The 22,399-nt window shown below is 32.9% G+C and overlaps 4 protein-coding genes and 1 long non-coding RNA gene across 6 annotated transcripts; 3 read left to right on the forward strand and 2 right to left on the reverse strand.

Annotated features, from left to right (window-relative positions):
• Window positions 1-771: 771 nt before the first annotated feature.
• Window positions 772-7,125, forward strand: LOC115723398 (ABC transporter B family member 11). Its single transcript, XM_030652873.2, has 12 exons — window positions 772-1,243; window positions 1,431-1,485; window positions 1,578-1,753; window positions 2,126-2,347; window positions 2,448-2,686; window positions 2,966-3,491; window positions 3,569-3,842; window positions 4,061-4,956; window positions 5,040-5,306; window positions 5,391-5,654; window positions 5,753-6,046; window positions 6,485-7,125. Exons 1-12 carry the CDS (start codon window positions 914-916, stop codon window positions 6,842-6,844), a joined length of 3,903 nt encoding a protein of 1,300 aa, XP_030508733.2. The 5' UTR covers window positions 772-913; the 3' UTR covers window positions 6,845-7,125.
• Window positions 7,126-9,025: 1,900 nt separating this feature from the next.
• LOC115723424 (large ribosomal subunit protein uL3m) lies at window positions 9,026-10,869 on the forward strand. Its single transcript, XM_030652911.2, has 5 exons — window positions 9,026-9,466; window positions 9,580-9,789; window positions 9,948-10,052; window positions 10,169-10,282; window positions 10,448-10,869. The coding sequence occupies exons 1-5, from the start codon at window positions 9,143-9,145 to the stop codon at window positions 10,619-10,621; spliced, it is 927 nt and encodes a 308-aa protein (XP_030508771.1). The 5' UTR covers window positions 9,026-9,142; the 3' UTR covers window positions 10,622-10,869.
• A 491-nt stretch (window positions 10,870-11,360) lies between these two features.
• On the reverse strand, window positions 11,361-12,646 carry LOC133030928 (uncharacterized). Its single transcript, XR_009684460.1, has 2 exons — window positions 12,266-12,646; window positions 11,361-12,151 (listed from the first exon to the last, which is right to left on the reverse strand). It is a non-coding gene; the product is annotated as an uncharacterized LOC133030928 (long non-coding RNA).
• LOC115723413 (aspartic proteinase A2) lies at window positions 12,013-16,070 on the forward strand. The gene is made up of 13 exons (XM_030652896.2): window positions 12,013-12,342; window positions 12,434-12,494; window positions 12,641-12,735; window positions 12,840-12,952; window positions 13,045-13,213; window positions 13,303-13,342; window positions 13,916-13,980; window positions 14,067-14,180; window positions 14,267-14,331; window positions 14,416-14,572; window positions 14,665-14,784; window positions 14,981-15,069; window positions 15,175-16,070. Exons 1-13 carry the CDS (start codon window positions 12,013-12,015, stop codon window positions 15,257-15,259), a joined length of 1,503 nt encoding a protein of 500 aa, XP_030508756.2. The 3' UTR covers window positions 15,260-16,070.
• On the reverse strand, window positions 15,718-19,539 carry LOC115723433 (1,4-dihydroxy-2-naphthoyl-CoA thioesterase 1-like). Of its 2 annotated transcripts, none has more exons than XM_030652921.2 (3): window positions 19,093-19,539; window positions 17,539-17,730; window positions 15,718-16,856 (listed from the first exon to the last, which is right to left on the reverse strand). In XM_030652921.2, the coding sequence occupies exons 1-3, from the start codon at window positions 19,255-19,257 to the stop codon at window positions 16,701-16,703; spliced, it is 513 nt and encodes a 170-aa protein (XP_030508781.2). In that variant the 5' UTR covers window positions 19,258-19,539; the 3' UTR covers window positions 15,718-16,700. The 2 variants fall into 2 exon arrangements, with proteins under 2 accessions (XP_030508781.2, XP_060959976.1); XM_061103993.1 differs by lacking the exon at window positions 17,539-17,730 and adding an exon at window positions 17,828-18,019 and having other exon boundaries at window positions 19,093-19,522.
• Window positions 19,540-22,399: the final 2,860 nt, after the last annotated feature.

Below are 22,399 nucleotides of genomic sequence, written 5' to 3' on the forward strand. Positions count from 1 at the left end.
AATTAGTTTTTTTAGTCCCTGTATTTATGACACTATACTATGATGCCCCTTAATTTATAAGTGTAGTTAAAAATACCCCCTAAAATATATCAATTGGAATAGTATAATCCTTCTATCTAATTCTGTTAAAATTGACTAAAGTTGACTGTTAAATTAATAATATGGCATTATACATAGATAGTAGTTGAAAAATTATATACCATTAGGAAAATAAATTACAAGTCATAAAAATTACAATCACAGGAAAAAAAAAATGAAAAATAACATCCCAAAAAATAGAATATCATTACCTTAATTTTCCAAAAATCTCATGTTCTTTCTAGTGATATCCATCTCTTCAAATACTGTAGAATCTTAATTTTACACCTTTTTCTAATTTGAACTGCTAAAAAACGATTGGAATTATTTTAATAAAATTATTTTTATTAAATTTTTTTAAAAGGTTATGAAATCATTTTTTAATCATATTTCATTGTCAGTTATTATGCCACCTCATAGTCAATTTTCCCTCTAAAAAGAGATGAAATTACTACTCTATCCTTTGTTATAATATCACATCATCAATACAAACGGTATTTTTAAACAAAATAAACAGAAGGACTAAATGTATGCATATAAAATTATACAAGGACTATTTGTAACAAGCTGGATAGATTAAGGGGCATAATAGTATAGTGTCATAAGTACAAGGGGTAAAAAAGATAATTATTCTAAAAATATATTCATTTGAGTTGCTATGGTTTAATTAATATATATTATGTAATTATTTTCTAGCTGCTATGAATTTTTGTTACATATTTATTATGTTATTATATATTTCATGCTCATAAGTTTGTAACAATCAATTTCTAACATCTTCTTTTCCAAAGTCATTTTCTCAACAATAACAAACAACATTACAGTTGAGGCTAACATGATGAACGCAAATGATGATAAGGTCGCTAATTCATCGACCCTCGAATCATCATCATCAGTAGTAGTAATGGAGGATTCCAAATCAAACAAGGAAGAAGATAGAATCAGTAGATCAACCATCAAAGATGATCACAACTCGAAAACAGTGTCGTTTCGCAAACTATTCTCTTTCGCCGATTCAACTGACTATTTTCTAATGTTTGTTGGCACAATTAGTGCTGTTGGAAATGGAATCTCTATTCCACTTATGACTGTTATCTTTGGAACTCTAGTTGATTCATTTGGAGAATCTGTTAACAACCAACAAGTTCTTTCCAAAGTTTCTAAGGTATTTATATCTATATATATATTACCATATATAACTATATCTTCTCTTTGCTTAATATGGATTATAAGAAATTGTTATAATTTCATGTTCCTGAAAAAAGCTAAAATTTGAAGTAAAATGAATTATAGTACTAAAAATGAAGTAGTATGGATTATATTTGACTTGATTAATCATATCTAATTATTAGGTGTCTCTCAAGTTTGTATACTTGGCTGTGGGGTCTGGTATGGCTGCATTTCTACGTAAGTACATAAAAAGCTTACTCTTTGGTTAGAAATTTTTTGTTATGAATGAGAAAAACAAAGAAAACAAAACCATTTTTGAACTATGGCAGAGGTGGTTTGTTGGATGGTTACTGGAGAAAGACAAGCTGCAAGGATAAGAAGTTTGTATTTGAAAACAATATTGAGACAAGAAATCGGGTTTTTCGATATGGAAACTAGTGCTGGAGAAGTTATTGAGAGAATGTCAGGTGAAACTGTGCTTATTCAAGATGCAATGGGAGAGAAGGTAGTAAAATGCCCACTTTTGTTTCAATCATTTCATGTTAAGTTGAAAAAGTTAAGATGGTTGTGAATTCTTTTAGTTTTGCCCCAAAATTGTATGATTTTTTTATTTTGTATTCATCTAGATTTCTAAAACTAAAGCAGATCAATAGATCAACCAAATCATACAATTATGATGAGACAACGTGTATTTATAAAGTTAGGGAGGAGACTTCTCATCAAAAAATTCGTTTAACTAAAAAAATCTATAATTCTACTTCAAATAGACTTCATACAGATGTTAAACCCGTTAACTATAGATCCCTAACTATATGAGCTAAAACGACAAAAAAAGTCCAAAATAAAAGTCTTACATTGTTTTCTTGTTTTATTATAGGTTGGGAAGTTCATTCAGTTAGTAGCAACATTCTTTGGAGGCTTTGTTATAGGATTCATCAAAGGGTGGTTTCTAACCCTTGTCATGCTATCTTCAATACCGGCTCTTGTGATCTCCGGTGCAGTCATGAGCATCACCATAGCTAAAGTGGCGCGCCGTGGACAAACAGCTTATTCTCTAGCTGCAACTGTGGTCGAGCAAACAATCAGTTCGATTAGAACTGTATGTGTACTTAGCATTGCCAAAAATTTCCTTAACATTCCCTCCAGACTTGATAGCTACTAAGTGTAATATAAACCTGATGACAAGTATGTTCTCTCAGGTTTCGTCTTTCACTGGGGAGAAGTTAGCAATAGAGAGGTACAACAAGTCCTTAACAAAAGCTTATAAATCCGGGGTTCATGAAGGCTTGGCAAATGGAATGGGAATGGGAGTTGTTCTATTGATTGTGTTTAGTAGTTATGGTTTGGCTGTTTGGTTAGGTGGAAAGATGATTATTGAGAGAGGTTATACTGGTGGAGATGTCATTAATATCATCTTTGCTGTTCTTACTGGTTCACTGTAAGTACCACGTACAAATGTCTTGTGTCAAATGATTTAATTTTCTGCAATTATTTTTATATTCTGTTTGTTCTGGTTTGTCTCTGCAAAACTAGTTTCTGCAGAATTTCATTGTGCTGCTGCAGATATATACAGTTTTATATTTAGTATATTTCTGTAATTATTATTGGCATTTGTAAAAACTCAGTTTTTCAATGATTATGGTATTTTTTTCGAATTTTTTTTTCATAATTATTAAGAATTTGAAGTTTTAGGGACACATAATGGTCAATTTTGCAGGTGTCTTGGGCAAGCATCACCATGCTTGTCTGCATTTGCTACCGGGCGAGCTGCAGCCTATAAGATGTTTGAGGCGATGAACAGGAAGCCGCGAATCGATGCTTATGACAGTAATGGGAAAATATTAGATGACATTAATGGCGACATAGATTTAAGAGATGTTTACTTCAGTTATCCTGCTAGACCAGATGAACAAATATTTAATGGCTTTTCTCTCTCAATACCAAGTGGAACAACTGCTGCATTGGTTGGACAAAGTGGTAGTGGTAAATCAACTGTGATCAGTTTGATTGAGAGATTTTATGATCCTCAAAGTGGTGAAGTTCTCATTGATGGTATTAATCTAAAAGACTTTCAGTTGAAATGGATCAGACAGAAAATCGGCCTTGTTAGTCAAGAACCGGTGTTGTTTTCGTCGAGCATTAGGGACAATATTTCGTATGGGAAAAATGGTGCAACTGTTGAGGAAATAAGAGTTGCTGCTGAGCTTGCCAATGCTGCTAAATTCATTGATAAACTCCCTCAAGTTAGTGTACTCTTAAAGACTTTTGACATTGAAATTTCGGCTTTAGCTTTCTTAATTCTAAAATATGTGAACCGTAGGGACTTGACACGATGGTGGGCGAGCATGGAACTCAATTGTCCGGGGGACAAAAACAAAGAGTTGCTATAGCTAGAGCGATTCTTAAAGATCCGAAAATTCTACTTTTAGATGAAGCCACCAGTGCCCTTGATGCAGAATCTGAGAGAGTTGTGCAGGAGGCATTGGATAGAATTATGATCAACCGAACTACCCTTATCGTAGCTCATCGCCTAAGTACAGTAAGAAATGCTGATACAATTGCTGTTATCCACAGAGGAAAAATTGTTGAAAAGGGTACAATTTCTTTGTTGATTCTGTTAACAAAATGCTATTTCCAACTCATTGACACATTGCTTTTCTCTGTTTTCCTCTGTTTTTCTCTGTTTTCTTCTATTTTTCTCTGTTTTGCTCTGCTTTTCTCTGTTTTCTTCTATTTTTCTCTCGTTTGTACTTGCTTTATTTTCCTTCTTGTCTTCCCTTTTGATCACAATTTTTGTTTTTCAAATGTACAGGTCCACATTCAGAGCTAACTAAAAATCCAGAAGGTGCATATAGTCAACTTATACTATTGCAAGATATGAAAAAAGCATCAGATCAAGGTGCTGCAATTGATCAAGACAAACCAGAACTAGTTAGCAATTCAGGGAGGCATTCAAGTCAAAGAATTTCTTTACTGCGGTCAATAAGCCGAGGGTCATCTGGAACAGGGAACAGCAGCCGTCACTCATTTTCGGTCTCATTTGGTGTACCAACTGTACTCAATAATGCCCTTGAAACAACACCATCAGACAACAATAGCATTGCTTTAAGACCATCACAACAAGTGCCTCAAAAAGTCTCACTTCGTCGCCTAGCTCTTCTTAACAAACCCGAGATCCCAGCCTTACTTCTTGGTGCAATAGCTTCAGCTGCAAATGGTGTAGTGTTACCTGTTTTCGGGGTATTGCTATCCAGCGTAATCAAATCTTTCTTCGAGCCAGCTGATAAACTTCGAAAAGATACAGAGTTTTGGGCATTACTCTTTGTTGGTATTGGTGTGACAGGTTTGGTAGCTCATCCATCAAGAGGTTATTTCTTTGCAGTGGCGGGGTGTAAGTTGATCAAACGAATTCGATCAAAGTGTTTCGAGAAAGTAATTTACATGGAAGTAAGTTGGTTTGATGAAGCCGAGCACTCGAGTGGTGCAATTGGAGCAAGGCTTTCTGCTGATGCAGCCTCACTTAGAACTATTGTTGGAGATGCACTCGGTTTGCTAGTACAGAACACTGCAACTACAGTTGCTGGTTTAGTTATTGCTTTCGAGGCGAATTGGATAATGGCTCTTATAGTCCTTGCTTTGCTACCTCTAATAGGAGTAAATGGATATGTTCAAACCAAGTTCTTGGCAGGTTTCAGTGCTGATGCAAAGGTTTTTCATATTTTGACCCTTAATTTATCCAAATGACAGTAAAATGTTTTGCTATGAATGCTGAAATTGTAATTTGGTCTCAGAAAATGTATGAGGAGGCGAGTAAAGTGGCGAACGACGCAGTAGGGAGTATTAGAACGGTTGCTTCATTTTGCGCCGAGGAGAAGGTGATGGAATTGTACAAGAAGAAGTGTGAAGGGCCTATAAAAGCTGGAATCAGACAAGGAATAGTTAGTGGAATTGGTTTTGGTCTCTCATCATTTTTTCTTTTCAATGTGTATGCCTCGAGTTTCTATGCTGGATCCCAACTTGTTGCAGCTGGCAAGACAACATTCTCTGATGTTTTTCGGGTAAATTTAAGATTCTGCTTCAAGTTGGAAACTACTCCATTTGTCTTCTCAAATTAACTGTTGGGATTCACTTTGTTTTGTCAGGTGTTTTTTGCACTAACTATGGCTGCCATTGGGATTTCTCAGACTGCTTCCATGGCTCCTGATATAAGTAAAACAAAGAATGCTGCTGCTTCTATATTCGCCATTCTAGACAGGAAATCGAAAATTGATTCTAGTGATGAAACTGGAACTGTATTAGAGAGTGTCAAAGGAGAGATTGAGTTTCTTCATGTAAGTTTTAAGTACCCAACTAGACCTGATGTGATAATATTCAGAGATCTTTGCTTGGCTATTCACTCTGGCAAGGTAAACTTAGTACCATATTTTACTATATAAGAAAATAAAAGTTGATTTTTTGTTGAGAACTTAACCAATTTCATGAAATGTACTTTGTGTTAAATCAGACAGTTGCTTTGGTTGGAGAAAGTGGGAGTGGGAAATCAACAGTGATCTCATTATTGCAAAGATTTTATGATCCAGATTCAGGGCAAATTACACTAGACGGTGTCGAAATCCAAAAACTACAACTCAAATGGTTTAGGCAACAGATGAGTTTAGTGAGCCAAGAACCTGTTTTGTTCAATGACACAATCAGGGCCAACATTGCATATGGGAAAGAAGGAAATTCAACTGAGGCTGAAATTATAGCTGCAGCAGGATTAGCCAATGCCCACAACTTCATTAGTAGTCTGCAACAAGTACAAAACAAAAACCATTATCAAATTTCTATTGAGATCATATTATTATTAGTATTATTTTCCCCTTGAACTTTGATTTGTACTAATTTGTGTCCTCTGAACTTTTCAGACTGTTAAAAATTCTTCCTTAATTATTGAGATTGTTGGATTCTAGGATTTTTGCCTGATTACGTTCAATTTTACTAATGAATGTCTAATGTGGTCATTGTCCATGTACCAAATTGTGCCTCCTGAACTTCTGTTCATGTCGGACGCTCATTAGTAAAATTGAACCGAAGTTCTTATATCCAACAATCTCAATAGTTCAGAAAATATTTTTAGCGACATGAAAAAGTTCACAGGGCATGATTTAGTACGTGTCAAAGTTCGGGAAATCCTAATTAGCCTATTATTATTATTATAGAATGATAGATGCTAAGTTTGGAAAAATGTGTGCAGGGTTATGACACCAGAGTGGGAGATAGAGGCATACAATTATCTGGTGGGCAGAAGCAGAGAGTGGCAATTGCAAGAGCTATAATGAAGGCACCAAAAATACTACTTCTAGATGAAGCCACCAGTGCTCTTGATGCCGAATCCGAACGAGTGGTTCAAGATGCACTAGACCGAGTTGCAGTGAGCAGGACCACAGTTGTGGTGGCTCATAGGCTGTCAAGTATCAAGGGTGCAGATTTAATTGCTGTGGTGAAAAATGGAGCCATTGCTGAGAAGGGAAAGCATGAAACTTTGATGGCTATAAAGGGTGGAATTTATGCTTCTTTGGTAGCTTTGCATACAACAAGCTCATCGTCCTCTTGATTAAGAGTGTTTCAGGGTCTTCTTGTGTGATTTTTCCTCTCAAGCCTTGATATTGTACTTTCTTTTCTATTACAAGTTCAGTGTCTTTTGAATAATGAAAATGAGGTGCCTGCCATAAATATATACAGAATGTCGTTTGTGGAAATGGAATGAGAAATATGTAATGGCATTTTGCCATTTTATTTTATTTCATGGATCATTTATGTGATTCAGAGAGAGAATGAGGGTGTAAGAAATATGAATCTGTATAGTGTATTGATTATGGAGCTGTTAGCTCAATATATACATGAGTTAAGTTAGTTAATGTGACTAAGTAATAGTATATACAACTGGCCAAAACTAACAAACTATTATAAATTTTTGAATTTTTTTAATAATATTTAAATAACTAAGTAAACGATCATAATGCTATCAATAGCAAAGCAAGAGCCAAATTCTTTCTCCTCTTGGTCTTATTGTTTCGGATTGTATTAATCTTATACAGTCATTTACTATTTTTCATATTTCAGTTTAATTTGTTAAACGGTCTTGGAACCAAGCGGCTAACTGGTTAGCTCGTTCTTCTGGTTCATGTCCTGATCGTATTTTCAGTAAGGGGTCTGTCTCTTCTGGTTTGAAAGTTATTTTATTAGGTGATTTGCTTTTATGAAAGTTACAATCTTTGTTTTAAAAACATTAGAAATATACCATAATGATGTAATATAAAATTACAATCTTTTTTCTTTATTTAGGTTATAAGTTTGTGAATAAGTAAATACATGTGAATAAGTAAATACATTTTTTTTTTTAAAAAAAGTTCTCTCTAAAATAAAAATATATTACATTTTATGCTTCAAGTTGGGTTTCAGCCGTGGGATGAGGAGGTGATTAGTGATCTGTTGGAGGAGGCCATGGATGATTGTTTTTATTAGAGTAAGGAGGTTTCAGGGTTCTATTCGGTGAAGAGTGCTTATTAGTTGTCGCAACAACTTAAGGGGATGTTGATCCTAATTTTGAGTTTTGGCGTAATTTGTGGCAACTTAAAATTACTCAAAAGTAAAGGATTTTATATGGCGTGTTTGTACTTAGTGTCTCCCAACGATGTATTAACTTAGTTTGAAGCATGTACCAGTTCATTGACATTGTCCTCTTTATTTGCATGGTGATGAGACTATTGTTCATAGTCTCACCCTTTCACAATCCAATGTTTAGCTAGCTAAGCATTAATACGGGTGTTGGTTTAATCGATGTAATTGGGGACAATTTTTCTATATGGTTCCAACAGGTGGGAGCTCAGGTGGGTAAAGAAAAACAAAATATGGTAGCAATGATAAATTGGATTATTTGGCGAGCTCAAAATAAATTTGTATGTGAATGATGTGATGACTCAGAAATATTGTATCTTGAACAATAGAAGAATGTTCAAATGAAGGATGACTATACATCATTGCCAAGTGGTGTGGCGTAACATGATAAATATCATTTTAGACATTATATTTTGCAAAAGTTATTAATTGGATCTTTTGTTTTGTTAAATAAAAAAATGAACAATATATTTTCCAAAATAGTAAAAATAGGATTCTAAACTTAATTTTTTTAAAATTTTATATTTTAATATAATCAACTTTAAGACAATTTCTAATACGAATGTAGAAAATATAACCAGTTTTGTCATAACATCTCTAGATCAAAATATTATTAAGTTTTATCTTGACAAAAAAATAGTTTAGATACCTATTTGTACAATTTTAAAAAATATAGGATCTATTTTGTCATTTAACAAAATAAAGGGTCAAATTAATAACTTTTGCAAAACACAAGCCTAAAATAGTATTTACTTAAATTTAATTTTTGACGGTAATAATACTTAAGTTATAATCACTAAATTATATTCATGAACCATCAACCAATTATATATAAAAGGCTAATTAGGATTTTTTTCCCCCGAACTTTGACATTTACTAAATCATGCCCTCTGAACTTTTTTGATCGTTAAAAATTTCCCCTAACCTATTGAGATTGTTAGATTTAATGACTTTTGTCTAATTTTAGTTAAAAAAAAATTCTAACATGAATAAAAGTTTAGAGGGAATTTTTGACGACCAAAAAAATTTAGGGGACATAATTTGTTACTTTTCAAAGTTTGGGAAAAAATCGTAATTAGGCTACATAAAACGGCAAGTCGTTTAACACAAACCCCATTCAAAACCCTACTCCACTGCCCAACTGTACTCCTTCCATTCCTTCGACTCTTTCGTTCTTCTTCTTCTGTATCAGTACTCAGTAGCGGGGGTTGCTGGTGGTGGTGGGCGGTACACTATGTCGGCCTTGTCCAGAGGAGGTATCATTTCCCGTTTCCGATATCTCTCACTCACTCCGGCTACAACGTCCTGTACTAGCAGTAGAAGATTCTGTAGCTCTGATTCATTGGTAGATGCCCATGAAGCCACTCGTATTATCGAAGCCAAGCCTGGCGTCATGACCCCAAATTCAAGGCGACCTGGTCTCATCGCCATCAAATGTGGTATGACGGCACTTTGGGACAAATGGGGTGCTAGGGTTCCAATTTCAGTTCTCTGGGTCGATGATAATATCGTCTCTCAGGTCAAGACTCCTGAAAAAGAAGGCATCATTTCCTTACAGGTTTTCTTCTTCTTCTTAATTATTACTATTATTACCAATGAAAAAATTGAAAGGAAAAAGAAAAAGATCATTTTTATTTTTCTTATTCTAATGAAGCTTGTTTCGGTAGTTAGATCGGTTGTGGACAGAAGAAAGAAAAGCATTTGACCAAAGCTGAAGTGGGTCATTTCAGAGCTCAAGGTGTTCCCATGTTAAGAAAATTGAGGGAATTTCCTGTAACAGAAGATGCACTTCTTCCAGTGGGTACTTCATTGGGTGTTCGTCATTTTGTTCCAGGTCAATATGTGGATGTAACAGGAATCACAAAAGGGAAAGGTTTCCAGGTTGATTTACCATAACCATTTTGTAATAATACTAATATTAATTCTGGGTTTGGATCTGTTATCAAAAGTTTTATGCTTTTCTATACTTTGTTGTTGTTGTTGTTGTTGAGTTGTGAAGATCAACATTTCTTAATGGGTGTTTTTTTGTGTCTTAAAAGGGTGTGATGAAAAAATATGGATTTAAAGGAGGCCCAGCTTCTCATGGTGCATCATTATCTCATCGAAGTCCTGGTTCCACCGGTCAGAGGGATGCTCCTGGAAAGGTTTTCACAAGTTCATATTTTAAAGCCTCATTTCAGATTCAGTATTGTTAAATATATCAACACAAACTAAAACAGTTACCTGCTTTTTGTTTCCTCTCTTTGGATATTATGAACAGGTTTTTAAAGGCAAAAAGATGCCTGGGCGAATGGGTGGGCAGCAAAGAACTGTTAAAAATGTTTGGGTTTACAAAATTGATCCTGCAAGGAATTTGATGTGGTTGAGAGGCCAGGTATATTTTCTTGTGCATGTACATAATGAAAATCTTCCCTATTTATATCTGATGATCACAATGGAAAACATAAATTGTATTATAAGCAATTCATTGGAGATGTTTGTGTGGTTACAGACACCGAAACCGCTTTCATTGTACTAAGTACTTTGGTATGTTCCACAGGTCCCGGGTGCTGAAGGAAACTTTGTATTTATAAAAGATGCTGTTTATAAGAAACCTGACATATCGCAGCTTCCATTCCCAACATACTTCCCCGCCGAAGACGAGGAGACAGCAGAATTGGAACCTCTGGTTGCTGATCTTGGGGAAGTTGATCCATTCATGGTGGCAGATTAATCTGGATCCAAGTGTTAAAAACACCCTGAAGAAGTAGAGTCAGGTTGGTCAGCTTGATTAGCTTGTGATCATTGCTTTTGTAGTGAAACATACAGTTTGGCAGATTTGTTGTGAGAGCAATGTGGAAGGTGGCTAGAGGGAATGTAATCTTCTTATGTTTTGAGTGGATTCATCCTCAGAAAATTTTGAATGTGGCTAACCTTTCATTGAAACTGGGTGAATGAAATAAGTTTAGAAAGTTGTTGATACTATGAGTTGAACATTATTTTAGGTCATGCATATTGACAAGTTCCTTCAAATTTTAAGGAAGCTTTTCAAGTTATAAGTTTTATTTTCGTATGTCTGCATAAGACAACCATGCCTTGGTTTGTAACCGGAAGCGAGTAGACAATTCATCATCCTATATTTCCCCCCCTTTTTCCGGTATGTCTTTCATATAGTCATTCATTTACTAAGCATAGTTAAAAAATAAGGAAAGTTTATCAATTATGAATTGGCAAAATGTGAGTGCTCATGATCCATAGAACATTGTTTGATCTTGTGCTTTTGTCTAAGTTTGTTCTGTTTTCTCATTCATTCGATTCTATCTTGTTGTTTAGAAGTGTTTTGAATAAATTAGTGAAAATAATATAATGAGTTGAGGTAAAAGGTTGTAGTGTAAGGTGCACATCACTATTATTTTAACCGGCAAAGAACATTTACCTCAAAATTATAGGGAGAAGATTTGGGCCATTTGGGATATCTGGAAAAAAAATCCATGCTCATGTACAGAATGTTGTTTGTTGAAATGGACTGCTAAAATACAAAGTTCTAATTACCATTTAATCACTATATGTGTATGTATATACATTAATGGATAACTGTATTTGTTATCTATGCAACTTGATCACTACTATTGCAGTCTTCAACAGTGACACCAGATAATTAACGCAGGCCTTTTTCTGCCATAGGAAAAATCCAAATCAAACAGTTTTAACTGCATAACAATTATTCAGTTCCCACACGCAAAGAAAATTGTACAAAATACAAAGTTGTATCTATAATATCACCATGAATTGTTAAAATAAGGCCACAAAGAATGAAAGAAAGAATGGGATAAAGATTGAGCTGACCTTGTTAGTGTTAGAAATCAGAACGAGAAACGTTAATCATAGTACTTTTGTTTAGTTACATACTTGTTTTAGTAGAGTACTATTGTATTCATTCTCCACGAAGTTACCTGCTTCTTTCCTTATATGTCTAATCCATATAACGTTTAAAGTTTAACCAACAAAGAACTCTTCATTCTTTCTAGTTTTAAAGGCAAAATTATCTTCATACTTATGTATGATTATATGAATGTTATGTTTCAAAAGCAAGGTTTTTGACTTCATCCCAGATAGATTAACTGTATGACTGTGACCATGAGGATCAAAAGTTTTCTTCTTGCACTCTCTATGTTATCCTCCTCCTTGGTTTTCGCCGATTCGGATAATGGGTTTCTGAGAATAAGTCTCAAGAAGTGGCCTTTAAGCCTTAAAAGATTGAAAGCTGCAAGAATCAGTCATAATCAATATCCTTCCACTGAAAATAACATCCAAGCTGTTATATATTTGAAAAATTATCTAGATATTCAATATTATGCAGAGATTGGTATTGGTTCACCTCCACAACCTTTGACTGTTGTGTTTGATACTGGAAGCTCAAATCTTTGGGTCCCATCTTCAAGATGCATTTTTTCTGTGAGTGTTCTCTGTTCTCATGATTATTGAATTATGCTTTGTCTAGTCAAGTCAAGTGTTTTGACAACTTTTGTAAATTTTTTCTATGCAGATTGCTTGCTATCTTCATTCTAAGTTCAAAGCAAGGCTCTCCTCTACCTATACCAAAATTGGTAATCTTCTCATGCTTTACATATTAATATTTTCTTATAAGTGTGTGTCAAATATTATCATATTTATTTTATTTGATGGTGTAATCGAGTCAATAGTATAAGACTCCTATTTATTATTAAATTGTTGGTTTTCATTTTTTATTTAGGAATACCTTGTAAAATTCCTTATGGTTCTGGATCCATTTCCGGGTTCTTCAGCCAGGATAATGTAAAAGTTGGAGATGTTGTTGTTAAAGATCAAGTGAGTTTTTTTTGTTTAATGATCCATCTTAGCATTTTCCTTGTATATAATTGTTTCATCTTTCATTTAATTAATGTTATGTATGTTTTGGTATCTCCTTTTAGGAATTTGTTGAGATCACAAAAGAAGGACTTTTAGCATTGTTAGGTGCAAAGTATGATGGTGTTCTTGGACTTGGATTTCAGAATATCGCCGTTGATCAAGCCACACCAGTCTGGTATGTAATATGTATAGTTTCGGTTATAGATTGTGTCATAAGATTTTGTAGTGAACACAAACACAAAGAGACTTGTTGATTTCGGTATATAGGTATAACATGGTAATTCAAGGCCATATGGTCCAGAAAGTTTTCTCTTTCTGGATAAATCGAGATCCAATGTCAAAGGTGGGAGGCGAGATTGTCTTCGGAGGTATTGATTGGAGGCGGTTTACTGGTGAACATACTTACTTTCCGATTACTCGAAAGGGTTACTGGCAGGTACTTTTTGTAATGAAGGTTTTGTTCTCTCTCTTTATTAGTACTTCCCAGTTACTAAACAGTTAAATTAGTTATGTTCTTGTTTCCAGATTGAGGTGGGAGATGTGCTTGTTGCTGGCCAGTCCACAGGTTACATTAACTCTCTAAACTCTCATATTTGTCTTCCTATTTGTTGTTAGGGTTGTTCATGCAATTTGCAATCGCTAGTTCCTAACTCTCAACCAATTCAGACGAAACTGTTTGAGACAGGATCAAATGAATCTGGTGTTAATGGTTTGGTCAATCTAGATAACTTATGATTCTCTTATTCGGTCATAGTTTAAGAATTTTCGCAACTAAATCAAACCGTATAATTCTTTATATGTACTTGATATGTTTTTTTTTTATGATGAAATATTGATATTTGGGATAATCTTAGATGGAATATTGATATTGTTTTAACATTATTTTTGAGAATATTTTTATTATTATTTATGTGTTATAAACTTTCAAAAGTAAAGAAAATTTAGTTAAAAAAAGAAACAATTATATAAAAAAAATTAGAAAAATCACAAAATTCAAAACATGTTTCGAACCAAGTTTGGTTTGGTTTTGAATTTTTCAAAAACCGTAATAAATGATTTGGTTCGGAAGAAATGAAAATCTGGACCAAACCAATCCGTAAACAACTCAATTTGTTGTATAATATGTATGAAATTTCAGGCCAGTGTGCAGCTGGATGCGGCGCCATTCTTGACTCGGGCACTGCCTTCCTTGCCGGTCCAACTGTAACAATCATGCCTCAAACTTAATACCTCTTGTTTAATTACTCTTCTTTGAATCCTTAATTTAATAGCTCTTGTTTCATTTCCAGGCAATTGTTGCTCAAATAAACCTTGCTATTGGAGCTGAAGGAATTGTAAGCTTGGAATGTAAAAATGTAGTTTCAAACTATGGAAATTTCGTATGGGAATACTTAGTATCAGGGGTATGTATGTTTCTTGCTTATAATTTCTTATCATTTAAAGTAATGAAAAAAAATGCTTTCATATCATTTTCAAATGCTTATTGCAGTTGAGGCCTGAGTTAGCATGTGTAGATATTGGACTGTGTCCATATAATGGATCAAAATATGTGAGGTTGTTATCAACTTTCCCTTCTCTACTTTCTTGTAAATCTTTATTTTGATGTTCATGACATGAACAAGATTTCTTCTTATGCAGAAAAAACATTGAGACAGTATTAGTTCATAATGGAACTCGATCGGGATCGGTTAATGAGACTCCCTTATGTACTTTCTGTGAGATGATTGTGTTTTGGTTTCAAGTACAACTTAAACAACAAAAGGCAAAGGACAAAGTATTCAAATTTGCAAATGAGGTAAGTTTTGACATTAAGGTTGAAACTGATTTTTCAATTGTAAATACTATAACTAATTAAGAATCTTCTCTCTCAATTTCATGATCTTAAAGTTATGTGAAAGGCTCCCTAATCCTTTGGGAAAGCCATTTATAGATTGTGATAAGATTGGAGTCCTTCCAGATGTAACATTCACCATTGGAAACAAAACCTTCTCCCTTTCCTCGGAACAGGTGTGATTCGTTCGCCTCCTTTTCTTACACACATAATAGTTGTTAGGACTTTAAACTTATTTGATACCCTGTATTTACGAGAATACAGGGTACCAGATAAGTATTATTGAAAATACAGAGTACCAATATATGAGTACACACACTCGAATCAATGTTGATTTCTATTGAAAATGTATTTACATGTTTTTCATTTCAGTATATACTAAGAGTTGAAGAAGGTTGCTCTACTTTTTGCATTAGTGGATTTGTTTCCTTGGACATTCCTCCTCCACAAGGCCCCCTCTGGTAAGTCATGTAGAATTCATCGAAACTGATAAATGTAGCTCGATTCGGTTTACATTATTGTTGTTTTATAGATGGAAATTACAGGATTAGTATGTACAATTGCAGGGTTCTTGGAAATCTGTTCTTGGGAGCGTATCATACCGTGTTTGATTTCGGAAATTCCCAGATAGGATTCGCAAAAGCAGTGTAATGACAGTAAACTGCTAAGCTAAGGCCATCTCCAATGGGACACTAAAACACCAAATATAGTGTAGTTTCACACTATATTTACTCTAATGGGACACTAAACCTATCCTTATAAATGGCATTGTCTACAGTGTCCCACCAAATTTAGTGGGACACTAGAGACCACACTATTTTTTTAAAAAAAGTTTTTAATAATTAAATAATACTTTAAAGAAGAAAAAGTAAATAATTATATATATTTAGTATTAAAATATTCTTATTATATTAATAAAATAATAAAATAATAAAGAATATAAAATTTGGTGTAATTTTTAGTATTGTGATTGGAATTGAAAAAAAATTTAATGTTGAAATAGTAGTTTTTTGGTGTTGATTTAACACTAAATTTAGATATCCTCATTGGAGATGCCCTAAAGTTACTAGATTGTAAATGAAATAGTACTTCATAATCATAAGATTGATGTCATTTGCTTGCAATGCAAGTAACTCTCTATATAAATATTAGGGCTTTGTGTAGCCCTTTGAAACTAAAATCAGTGTGTAAAATGTAATGATTGTTCCATTACCATTTACTTTTTTAATCTCAAAACTCAAAATTGAAGAGAAGATTAGGATCCACAGATATAGTTTTCATGAAAACTGTTCATGTGGGGTGTTTGTTTTCTCCACCTCCCTTGTTTGACTCCTCCACAGTTTTTTATTGTTTATTTACTTTAGTGGTAAGAGGAAAGGAATATGAGCCATGAAGTTATTCAAAAAAACCAATAGGGAAAGTGATTCATTATCATTTATATCCAAAGTCTTCATTGTTATCATTCATTTATTAATCTTTGCTCATATTCATTTCTATGCTCTTTTCTTCAATTCATTTCTATGGTCTATATCTGGCATCTTTTATTAAGCTGTAATTAGAATATAATGGAAGAAATGAACGAGTTTACAATATAAATTAATCGATTTTAATATTTTATTATAGTGTTTACTAAACTATTAAATAAAATTATTTTATTTTGTATACATAAGTAAGAAAATTAAAAAAAGTAGTGAGAATATTTTAATTCAACTAAATTGTAAAAGTACATAATTTTAAAGGGTATGTTTGTCTTTTTATTTTTAATTAATAAAATTAAAATTAAAAGAAAGTAAGTTAGGAAAGAGAAATGTATTTCTAATTTATAAGAATTTTTTTTTTTAATTTATAGATTCCACTAATTTCTTCCATTATAAAATTTAGTAAATAAATGAAGGAGAATCGTTACCATATACAATAACACATGTAAAATGTGTTCTATATGTCTTTAAGAATGAAATTTGCTCCTTTAGTTTTGAACTAGAAGCATATGAATTAAACATCTTTAAGTTCAGACTAAAAGTATTATGAATGATTAGAGCACTTTACAAGTGGCAAGAACAATTCTGTTTTCTATGATTTTGTTTATTCTTACTCATAACTTTGCATACTTCATTAGAGCATCTCCTGCTTCTTTAGCATTCTCTGGTACTGGCAGGTTAGATAAAAGGGTTACCCTAGATGATGCTATCAAAGATTTCTTCTCCTTTGTGTTTGAAGGATCAGTTTTCCATAGTCTCACCTCCCACACCTGCTCATAACCCAAATTAAAGGTAATTATAATAGGGAACATACCATTTTGTAATGTTGGTGTTTTGTACGATTACCAATTTAGACCTTATGTTTTGCAAATAGCATTTCTGGACTCAATTTTGATCAAAATAATTTTAAGGGATATTTGCAGCGAAATTTCTTTAATATTTACAATTATTACATATATGACTTTAATTAAAAAAATAGCAGCAAAAGTATCGTATTTTACGATTTTGTTATGTATTAAATAAGCCAAAAATATATGTCACCACGTGTTTTTGAGCTAACACTTAACGGACTTAATTGACACTTAACAACCAAAAAAAGGTACGATTGTAACAAAATCGTAAGATAAGATACTTTTACCGCAACTTTTTTTGATTAAGGTCATATGTGTAATAATTGCAAATATTAAGAGGATTTCACTGCAAATATCTCTAATTTTAAATATAAGATTAATTATTGGGTTATCCGCTAAGATGGCTAAAGAAGAGTCAAAAGGTACTATTTTGATTTGGGATTCAAAATGTAATTTATCAAAACATAAGGTTTAAACATATATTTGACCGAAATATAAGGGCCAAAATAATATTTTTCTTTTCCATTCATGGTATTTTCAGAAAATGCATAGATAAATAGTAGAAAAGGGATAGGAGTGAGTTAAGTTTATAAGAACAAACCTGAACTGTTTTACCAACAGAGATAGGAGTGGCTTCAGCCAGAACAAGCTCTCCCAAGTGAGCACTCTTCAAGTGGTTGATACTGAGTTGAATTCCAGCTACCCTTTTGTAACCAGAAGCCATGTGAGCTCCCATGCTAGCCAGTGATTCAGCTATCAAAGCTGACACCCCTCCATGTAACACCTTGAATGGCTGCTTTGAAACATATGTTAACAATTATATGTAAGAAACTCAAGAATCCATACAAAGAAAGAGGAAGACAACAGATAGAAAAGGGATAAGAACAAACCTGAACTGTTTTACCAACAGAGATGGGAGTGGCTTCAGCCAGAACAAGTTCTCCCAAGTGAGCACTCTTCAAGTGGTTGATACTGAGTTGAATTCCAGCTACCCTTTTGTAACCAGAAGCCATGTGAGCTCCCATGCTAGCCAGTGATTCAGCTATCAAAGCAGACACCCCTCCATGTAGCACCTTGAATGGCTGCTTTCATTATTTCATTGCACCCCAAATGAAAACATATGTTACCAATAGAGAAATGTTAGGGGCATGTGATATATTGTTATTGGTATAATTTATGGGGTTTTACATATTTTGATTTAATAAATAATATAAGAAACTGCTAACTACTCACAACGCGTTACATTTAGGGATAGAAATTGAATGGGAAATAAACGGGAAATGCTTCCATTGTCCCCATTCTCGTAACTATTTTAATACCCACCATTCCTGTCTCTTTTACTACATATACCCGATCGGAGATAGGGTAGAGAATTCTCGTTGGAATAGGTAATACTTAGGACCTATTTATATTAAAGTAAATGAAATTATGAATAAAAAAGGTAAATTGTATAAAGTTTAAAATATTATATGTGTTAATAATTTAAAATAGATAATGTTATTTAAAATAAAATAAAAATATTTAAAAATTTACTAATAATAAGTTACAAAACACATGTAGATAATGTATAGTAATTAAAATAATATTATACAATAAATAAAATAAATAAAAAGAGTCCCCTTAGAGGATAGAAAGGCCCTGTTTGATTAAGTTACTTTTTAGCTTTTAGAATTAAAAAAATAAAAAATCATTTTTTAATTTAAGTCTTTTTTAAAAGAAATTGAGATTTGTTGCTTCTCCTCAAAATTGAGATTTCAAGAAATTATTTTTAAAATTAAAATAATTTACATAATTTTTAATTTATTCACAAAAAAAAAAAAAAATTTAATGATAACCAAACAGAGTAAAAAGTACTTTTTATTAGAAAAAGATTTTTATACAATAGTTATTCAAACTTTATATTTATCTTATATTTCTAGCTACGAGTAAAAGTAGAATAGAAGTTTAGCCAAACAGAATATCTTCGTCTTTGTCCTATTTCCTATTTAGGTGGGAAATTCCCATCCCATTAGGGGCGAGCACTAGCGGGGCCATACCCAACAGGGCAATTCTCATCCCTAGACTCACATGTGTTAGGCATCTTCTAACAATTATATGAAACACTATAATTATAACTCAAGAATCCATGAAAATCAATACAAAGAAAGAGGAAGACCTGGCAACACTTGAGAGTGATAGGAAGGAAACCAGAGACTTTATTTGGAGAGACTTGTTGGAACTCAAAACCAATGGCCTGAAGAGTAACATCCAAATCCTCTGTCTTTATCTTTGATGAAGAAGATCCACTTCCACCTTGTGGGGGTGGCTGCTGCTCATCCATATGATTGGAATTTTGTAGATAATAAGGTTGTCCCTTTGTTATGATCTTTGTGTTAATTGGGTTTTAGTTGATCAAGAATAGAACCATGGTAACAAAGGATCCATTGCCTTAAAATTGTGTTCTAAATTTTATGAACAAAGAAAGAAACTTGTTTTCTTTTTCTTTTGTTGAAGATACATACTATTATTACTAAGAGGGTTGTAAGGTTGGGTGTGGGGACTGAAGATGAGAGTCTTATCTGATGTGGCATAGTGTCAGCCTCATCAGTCATCTCTCATTATATTCTCATCACACAATCATTTTATCTTCTTTATCTTTTTATTTTTGTTTACACAATCCTAAAAACAAGAAGTGATTATAGGAGTTGACTAAATCGCACACTATAATCAAATGAATCAATTTTCATTCTATTGTTTAGTTTATTTGATTATAAAGTGTAAATTATTATTTTATTTAAATATGAGATAAAAGATCATTCCAAATCTAATAAAAAAATGGTTATACTCTATTCTTATTTTTTTTAGGGGTGAGCAAAAAATCCAAGAAACCGACCAAATCGAGTATACTGATCGTCCGAACACCGAAAAAACCAACACTGAAAAACTCGAAAACTGAAAAAACCGCATTCGGTTAAAACTGCCTTAATATGGTTGGTTTTAGTATCAATGGCAAACCGACCGAATAAACTAAGAACCGACCGAACATATATATTGTTTAGTTTGTAATGGGGCAAGTGAATCAATTTTGCATTGTTTAGTTTCTTGTGATTTTGCTTAAAATTGTTGGCAAGTAGTTGGTTTGGCTATGATTCTGGTGGATGAAGGGTCGTTTAAGGACTGGTTTTTCCACATGTTTTCTTGGTTGGGTGAGGAACAAAGTGCTCAGGCGGTGATGTTGGCATGGGCAATTTAGTTCGTGCAGAATCAACTCTTGTGGAAGGGTAAGAAAAGTTGGGTGGAGTTTTTTTCCATCAGTTGATACTTAATATCTTTCGGATGGGGCTGAGCTATGGTCTAAACCAAATTTCAAAAAACTCAAGGTGAATATTGACACTACTCTTTTTGACGAGGAAAAAAGGTATGGTTTTGGTAGGGTTATGCCCGGGATCATTGTGGTCGGGTTGTAGCTAGGTTTTCTGGGCTACAATATGGATGCATTCTGCTAGAAATTGTTGAAGTCGTGGCCCTCAAAGAAGTGCTTTCGTGGTTGAAGCATGATTTCTCAAGTGTTAGTATTATCGAATCTGACTGACTGGTGTTGGTGCAAGTTGTTCGTAATTTGAATGTATTGCAATCTACTTTTGATGATGTCGCGGAGGATTGTAAACAACTTCTATCTTTTTTAAGTGATGTTTCTTTATTTTTTGTCAAACGATCTGCTAATTGAGTCACTCACCTTGTGGCTAGAGCTTCTCGATTACACGCTGATTGTATTTTTTCAAAGTCTAATCTTCCCTCTGATGTTGTTGTCATTGTTAAGGCCGAATTGATCTAGTTAAAAAAATATTACTTCTAGATGAATTATACCAAACTACCCTCACAACCTAATATAGTAAAACCAAAAATAATTAACATTTTTGCTCTGTGAACTTTTTATACTACCAAATTGTACTCTATAATATACGACTCATTAATGGATGCAAATCAAAAAGTTTTCCCCTTTTTTAATGATTAAAAAACTAAAACTAAAAATATAAATTATTATATATATAAAAAAAAGTTTATTTCGTTAATGTAAAATAGGTGAAGGGCATTTAATTTGCAACATGTCATTCGTTTTACGATAAAATTAAATAGAATGTGATGGAAAGACTGTGTTATATTTTAATGAGTACGATTAACGAGCTCTATACTATATGAGGCATAATTTAATAGTGTAAAAAGTTCAAAAAAAATAAAAATACAAATTATTTTTAAATAATACCGATTCACCTACAGTCATAAATATAATTTTCAAGTAATTAAGAACCCAGATACAAAGTATTAAGTATTAATTGTTATATATCTTTACTCTTTGGTGCATTTGTGGAATATGAGTTCGTTCATATTGACATATTCGAATGAAAATGAGAATGAAAGTAAGAATGAAATTAAATAAAATTTAATATTATTCCATTCTATTATTATAACATTCTCATGCAACCAAACAAAATTTAAATTTAATGTTATTCCATTCTATATATATTGTATGGTTCTGCTAGCACCAACAACAACAAAGTTGCAAACTTTATTACTTAGAATCAAAAGAGACATTGATTTCCAAGTCATCTGAAATGCTTGCCCCTCTTAAATGACCATGTTTGAACTTTTCATACAAAAAAACAAAATGTGATTTATATAAGGATTGTGTTTTACTCCAATACATGAACAAAACCAAATTCCAACCCTCCTATGCTATATCATTTTATTATTTATAATTATGACTAATAATTGAAAGGAGGAGTAGTTGTATATTGTACATCATGTATATGTATGTTATTTGTATCATGGAACCATAAGCCTACCCTGATCTGACCCACCACCAAATATCATCTCATGCTTTTGTTTGTACTCTCTACAAAAACTTAAAGAAAGAAAAAGTGAGACATGAAACAATTACAACAAAACAAAGGGATTACCCTTTCTCCTTTTTGTTTAGCACAAAAAAATTCTCAGCCCCACCACTTTGTCAACTACTTTTTTTTTAAGGATCCCAACAAAAGATTTTGTGTTTGTTGTTATATGAAAAGTGAGCATCCTTAGGAAATAGAAATGTGAGTATGATTTACTCTTTAGATCACCATGCTACATTATATTAGGAGAAATGTTAAAAACATCACCGTCTAACATTATTTTAAGGTGTCATATATATAATTAAGTATCAAATCTCATTTTTTTTAATTTAGTAATTATTATAGAATTTTGTTACCTATCTGTAAATTGTTACTTCGTGATAATAATAAATACCACTGATCTCTGATATCAGTATTCTATTTTTGATTGTTAATGTATGGTCACTTAAGGTGTTGAACACCTTGTAGTAAATTGATATTATTAGGTCTCACGATATTTAAAATTAAAATAAAATATGTAAAAGTCAATATTAAATTGTGTTATATTAGATGACGTAGAATATTCGTAGTAATATTTTTATATTTGGGGTA

This window comes from Cannabis sativa, chromosome 9 (genome assembly GCF_029168945.1).
Source record: "Cannabis sativa cultivar Pink pepper isolate KNU-18-1 chromosome 9, ASM2916894v1, whole genome shotgun sequence".
Lineage (NCBI taxonomy): Eukaryota > Viridiplantae > Streptophyta > Magnoliopsida > Rosales > Cannabaceae > Cannabis > Cannabis sativa.

What these genes read in the sequence shown, in the direction of transcription:
- LOC115723398 (XM_030652873.2), top strand. Translation starts at nt 914, where the DNA reads ATGATGAACGCAAATGATGATAAGGTCGCTAATTCATCGACCCTCGAA. An exon ending in AAGATGCAATGGGAGAGAAG is followed by an intron (nt 1,754 to 2,125) that starts GTAGTAAAATGC and finishes GTTTTATTATAG; the next exon opens with GTTGGGAAGTTCATTCAGTT. An exon ending in GCTGTTCTTACTGGTTCACT is followed by an intron (nt 2,687 to 2,965) that starts GTAAGTACCACG and finishes TCAATTTTGCAG; the next exon opens with GTGTCTTGGGCAAGCATCAC.
- LOC115723424 (XM_030652911.2), top strand. Translation starts at nt 9,143, where the DNA reads ATGTCGGCCTTGTCCAGAGGAGGTATCATTTCCCGTTTCCGATATCTC. An exon ending in AGAGGGATGCTCCTGGAAAG is followed by an intron (nt 10,053 to 10,168) that starts GTTTTCACAAGT and finishes TATTATGAACAG; the next exon opens with GTTTTTAAAGGCAAAAAGAT. An exon ending in TGATGTGGTTGAGAGGCCAG is followed by an intron (nt 10,283 to 10,447) that starts GTATATTTTCTT and finishes TATGTTCCACAG; the next exon opens with GTCCCGGGTGCTGAAGGAAA.
- LOC115723413 (XM_030652896.2), top strand. Translation starts at nt 12,013, where the DNA reads ATGACTGTGACCATGAGGATCAAAAGTTTTCTTCTTGCACTCTCTATG. An exon ending in ATGTTGTTGTTAAAGATCAA is followed by an intron (nt 12,736 to 12,839) that starts GTGAGTTTTTTT and finishes ATCTCCTTTTAG; the next exon opens with GAATTTGTTGAGATCACAAA. An exon ending in TGTTGCTGGCCAGTCCACAG is followed by an intron (nt 13,343 to 13,915) that starts GTTACATTAACT and finishes ATGAAATTTCAG; the next exon opens with GCCAGTGTGCAGCTGGATGC.
- LOC115723433 (XM_030652921.2), bottom strand. Translation starts at nt 19,257, where the DNA reads ATGGATGAGCAGCAGCCACCCCCACAAGGTGGAAGTGGATCTTCTTCA. An exon ending in TCACTCTCAAGTGTTGCCAG is followed by an intron (nt 17,731 to 19,092) that starts GTCTTCCTCTTT and finishes GTTTCAAAGCAG; the next exon opens with CCATTCAAGGTGTTACATGG. An exon ending in CTGTTGGTAAAACAGTTCAG is followed by an intron (nt 16,857 to 17,538) that starts GTTTGTTCTTAT and finishes GGTTATGAGCAG; the next exon opens with GTGTGGGAGGTGAGACTATG.